At 40.4% G+C, this 5,489-nt stretch overlaps 1 protein-coding gene across 1 annotated transcript; it reads right to left on the reverse strand.

The window, feature by feature from the left end:
• Positions 1 to 3,049: 3,049 nt before the first annotated feature.
• LOC122041513 (trans-resveratrol di-O-methyltransferase-like) lies at positions 3,050 to 4,528 on the reverse strand. The gene is made up of 2 exons (XM_042601221.1): positions 3,626 to 4,528; positions 3,050 to 3,541 (listed from the first exon to the last, which is right to left on the reverse strand). Exons 1-2 carry the CDS (start codon positions 4,427 to 4,429, stop codon positions 3,224 to 3,226), a joined length of 1,122 nt encoding a protein of 373 aa, XP_042457155.1. The 5' UTR covers positions 4,430 to 4,528; the 3' UTR covers positions 3,050 to 3,223.
• Positions 4,529 to 5,489: the final 961 nt, after the last annotated feature.

Below are 5,489 nucleotides of genomic sequence, written 5' to 3' on the forward strand. Positions count from 1 at the left end.
AGAGTATGCAAGCTGCATAGGTCCATTTATGGACTAAAGCAAGCTTCTCGTAGCTGGAATTTTCGATTCGATGATGCAATCAAACAGTTTGGTTTCATCAAGAACGAAGATGAGCCTTGTGTCTACAAGAAGGTTGTAGGGGATATAGTTGTCTTTCTCATATTGTATGTGGATGACATACTACTCATTGGGAAGGACATCCCTATGCTTCAGTCTGTCAAGACCTGGCTAGGGAGTTGCTTCTCAATGAAGGACTTAGGTGAGGCATCCCGCATTCTAGGAATACAGATCTATAGAGATAGATCTAAGAGATTGCTTGGCCTAAGTCAGAGTACATACATTGACAAGGTACTCCTTCGGTTTGCCATGCAGAACTCCAAGAAGGGATTTCTGCCAATGTCACATGACGTGAATCTTTCGAAAACTCAAGGTCCCTCTTCTAGAGAGGAGAGAGATCGCATAGATCAGATCCCTTATGCCTCAGCCATAGGATCGATCATGTACGCCATGCTATGTACTCGACCTGATGTCTCGTATGCTTTGAGCATGACGAGCAGATACCAGTCAGATCCAGGTGAAAGTCACTGGATAGCGGTCAAGAATATTCTTAAGTACTTGAGAAGGACTAAAGAATATTTCTTGATATATGGAGGCAATGATGAGCTAGCTGTAAAGGGTTACAGTGATGCTAGCTTCCAGACCGACCAGGATGACTATAGATCGCAGTCGGGGTTCGTATTTTGCATTAATGGTGGTGCTGTCAGCTGGAAGAGTTCGAAGCAGGATACAGTAGCTGATTCTACAACAGAAGCCGAGTACATTGCTGCATCAGAGGCAGCAAAGGAGGCAGTTTGGATCCGCAAGTTCATCACTGAACTTGGGGTGGTTCCTAGTATCGCTGACCCAGTTGAGCTCTATTGTGACAACAATGGAGCTATAGCACAGGCGAAGGAACCTCGCTCACACCAGTGGACCAAGCACATACTACGGCGCTTCCATCTCATTCGAGAGATTATCGATAGAGGAGATGTGAAGATTTGCAGAGTACCTACAGAGGCTAACATCGCAGATCCCTTGACCAAGGCTTTGGCACAGAGAAAGCATGATGGTCACACTAGGTCATTAGGCCTTAGAGCCTATACTGATTGGCACTAGTGCTAGTGGGAGATTGTTAGTTAGAGCCCTAGAGCTAATCATTTGATGATTGTATGGACTCATTGTATCATATTCTTGTATATTAATAAAGACATTTGGATTTTGGTTATTATACTTACTTGTATTGGTGCCAAATAAACTAAATATAATAATGTCCTTGAGTAGATGGTTCTCACCTATATCAATCGGTTAGTTGAACCGATAGTGAGATGATATAGGGAACACTACTCTTAATCATTCCTAGTCGAGTATTAATATTCAAGGACAATGTTAATGCAATAACACTAGCATGTAGGTCAACTCGATGACTTGATCTCACAAGTCATGGATATAGAGATATCAAGTTGACACATGGGTATACATTAGAGAATGTATACTGAATGACCCGCCATGAGAAAGTATCATGGATCGTTATATGAGTGTCATATACTTTCTCATGTCGCTATTAGTATGACTACTAGTCCTTAGACCTGAAGTCACCATAGATCCCTACATAAGGAGTTATGTACTTTGGTTTCGTCAAACGTCACCCGTAACTGGGTGGACTATAAAGGCGATTACTGGGTATATAACAAATTATGCAGAGGGATATGAGTGATGTAGATGGGATCTATCCCTCCTATATGACGGGAGAGACATCGGTATTCTTGATAGAGTGAGACCACGAAGTGCATGGCCATGCCCAAATGAGTCAATATGGGATATTGAGCTCATTTGATTTAGTGAGTCTACTTGGAGTTCAAGATTTAGATTGGTCAGAGGATGACACGGTCTATGCCTCACATTGATCAATCTAGATGTCTAGGATAGAAGGACACTTGTCATATATTGTGAGGAGTCACAATTAGTAGTCACAAGGTAATGTTGGATCTCGACATTCTTGTAACTTGGGTAGTAATGATGTGTTACTAGATACCGCTCATTACTTATCCTCCTAAATGGGTTTAGGGCATTGCCAACGTTACAAGAACCTATAGGGTCACACACTTAGGACAATTAGATGGAGATTAGGTTCATATGATGAACCAAGAGGACTTGATTCATTTGATGGATCCAATTGGATTAAGAGTAATCCAAATTGGGCTAATTGAGTTAGACTCAAGTTGATTCATGTATACAATGAGTCTAATTTAGATTATGACTCATTAGATCAATTTAATTTAATGAATTAGATTCATTATATTAAGTTGGCTTGAATCAAATGGTTAGATTAGATCAACCATGGAAGAGATTTGGTCAAGTTTGACTTGATTTGAGAGGAAGATGAAAAGTCAAGTTAGACTTGACTTTATGCCACCTCATTGGTGAGTTGGCATTGAAGTGGACCAATGATGTTACTCCACATCATCATGGGTGCCACCTCATGGAAGTTACAAAACCATTTTCTTAATAACTTCACATTAATTGCATTTAATGGGGGGTTACACTATGGGAAGTGGCCGGCCACTTTTGGTTTGAATGAGAATTCATTTTTCATTCAAGTGTGTATCTTCTTCCTTCTTCCTTCTTCCTCTCAAGCTCTCCCTCTCCTCCTTGCTTGGCCGAATCTTACCAAGGTGCTAGCACACCTTTGTGTGAGGTTTTCTCCACCTACGTGTCCGTGTGGATACTTCTAGAGGACCGACGCTTGACGGTCTAGAGATCCGGCAATTCCTTGGACGAGCGGGAACGCGATAGGGCACGCTTCAAGGTATACTTCTTAACACATAGATCTAGAAGTAGATCTAGATATTTAAAACTCGTACTCGTAATTTTCGTTCGGTTTTCCTTGCACGGATCTACGGCTTTGGGTGATTCGGGGTTTCCGCGACGTGAAAAGCGATTTTCGTGGCCCGAAAAACCCAACAGATTGCAGGATATTTTTATAAAAAATTATGAATACCAAATAAAAGAATAAAATCAAAGACTACATGCAAATCTTTTACCAAATTAGTCTTAATTATATTACATTACATTATATTACTCTCCATTATAAAGTTTATTACATTATAAACTTGCCACCATTACATTATAAACTTAATTATATTATCCTTAATCAAACGTAGCAGTCTATTAATCTTAATTAGAGTCAGTAGAACAGCTGGATGAGTGAACGCAGGCCCGAGATTGGTGAGATGGTGTAGTCTGAGAAACCAGCAGCTATAAAGATACTTTTCCATTCTACTTCGCTCCTCTCCTTCCCTGGATAAACCGCCCTTACGTACACATCCAACAGAAGCTGCGCCTTTGTCGTTTCATCATGATTATTCCCATCCTCCTCATTTTCCAATTGCGTCACCATTTCAATAATTATCACCTTCCCTCCTTCCTCCTTTGCAGGAATCGCCTTCTTGCAATTTTTCAGTATCCTCACGCAGTCTTCGTCGTTCCAGTCATGCAATATCCACTGCATTATATAGCAGCAGATGATTGATTATTAATTATAAGAAAATTAAATGGAAGAAGAAAATTAATTAATGATATTGCATGCCTTGAGAATCACTGCATCTGCAGGGGGCACAAACTCGAACATGTTGCCAGCGATGGCGGCCACCGTTGGGTTTCCCTGCAGCGAACTCACAACGTGCGGGAGATCGAACACGGCGCACTTGATCTGCGGGAAGGCGTCGGCAATGGCAATGGCCAGAACGCCAGTCCCTCCTCCGACGTCCACCAGCGATCGCAGTCCCCGGAAGACGTCGTTGCCGCACTGTTTGAGGATCAATTTCGCCATGAACCTAGCATCGGCGGCCAAGCCAAGGTTGTAATTAACGTTGAACTCGGGGTTGTTTCCGGTCAACTCGAATATTGACTTCCCGTGGAAGAGATCGAAGGCGGAGGGTGGTTCGGCGGAGGAGGTGAACCACCTGCTCAAGCAGTGCCCGGGGTCGACAAGGATCGGGTCGAGAATTGTGAGCACGAACGGGGACATATTGTCTGCTTTGCTGGTCACGAGAAAGGAGGCAGAGATGGGGGTGAGGGCGTAGGCTTCTTCTTCTTCGTCTCTGGCGGTCGAGCTTGCGAAGAGGCCTGAGTGGACGAGCAGGCGCATGAGGCGGCGGAATGAGTCGGCTCTTGAAGGGGGAATGGAGAGCTTGGTAAGCAGAACGGAGAGAGGAAGAGGCTGGCCATGTCGATGGATTTCATCGGCGATGCCAAGCTCGGCGGCGCACTTGAGGGCCATGGAGTTGACGTAGCCGAAGATGATGTTCCAGAGATGGCCGTGGCCTCGCACTAGCTCAGCCATGGCCACTTCATCATCACCTTCAATACCATACTTATTCACGGATTCCATTTCTCATCAACTATGGATCTGCAAGTTAATGGTTCCTTGCAATCAGTCTTCGTGATGTATAAATAATGATACTCAAACGCCCATGGCATGATGCCATTAGAAAACAATTGCAAATTAACAGGCAAGTGTTTATATTAACATAAACGATTTGCACGGAGGAAATATAATGAAGCAAGTTGCAGTATAGTTAGTAAATACCTATCGAAAAAAAAAAATATGATGTGAACGGAAGGAATCAGAAAAAAAAAGGCATGAACGAGGCTTTTCTTCTTGCTTTTCATTTTTTGGTCGTTGGATTTTTCCAGAATATAATCTCGACCGTTGTGAACAAACAAAAAGGCATCCGCCAACGGCTGCACCCGATTAAGATCAAGTTTTACAAATTACTTAGGATCAGTTGGTAGTGAATATTATTTTTTTTTCTAAAATATACTTTTTATGAAGTAAAAGTAATTATAAGAATTAAATAGAAAATTTTGATAGATTTATTTACATATTCTAATTACATTGTATTTACGATTGTCGGTTCTATTTTAAATATTATTATGTACCATATGTAAATAAATTTAATAGACTGAGTTTTTGCAGTGATTTTTTAAGTATAAATAAGTTTCTTAACGTGCCTGTAATTCGAGAAGGATTTCATTTTTAATTTCATAGGTTTTTTTTTCACAGGCAGAGTTCTCTTCTAAAGTTTGACATTTTAATGGATCGCTTATTTGATTTTTATTAATACTCAAATCACTCATATATTTATCAAATCATCCATTTTTTTAAAAAAATGATTATATTGTAATTTTTAAAATCAGTATTTCCTTTCACCTTTTATCAAATCTCATTTTCAAGGTTCACCTTTTATCTATATTGTGACACCGGATATAATAACGATTATCTTATATATTATTGATTGAATCTATTGATTCATGCATAAATACCGAAAATAATCTTCTGTCATCTATTAATTTGAAAGGAAAACGATACTATCGAAAATATCATTAAACCAAAATAAAATTTTTTTAACATCAACTAAACAATTATTTATAACTCTAAATCTAAGATG

Source organism: Zingiber officinale, chromosome 2A (genome assembly GCF_018446385.1).
Source record: "Zingiber officinale cultivar Zhangliang chromosome 2A, Zo_v1.1, whole genome shotgun sequence".
Taxonomy (NCBI): domain Eukaryota; kingdom Viridiplantae; phylum Streptophyta; class Magnoliopsida; order Zingiberales; family Zingiberaceae; genus Zingiber; species Zingiber officinale.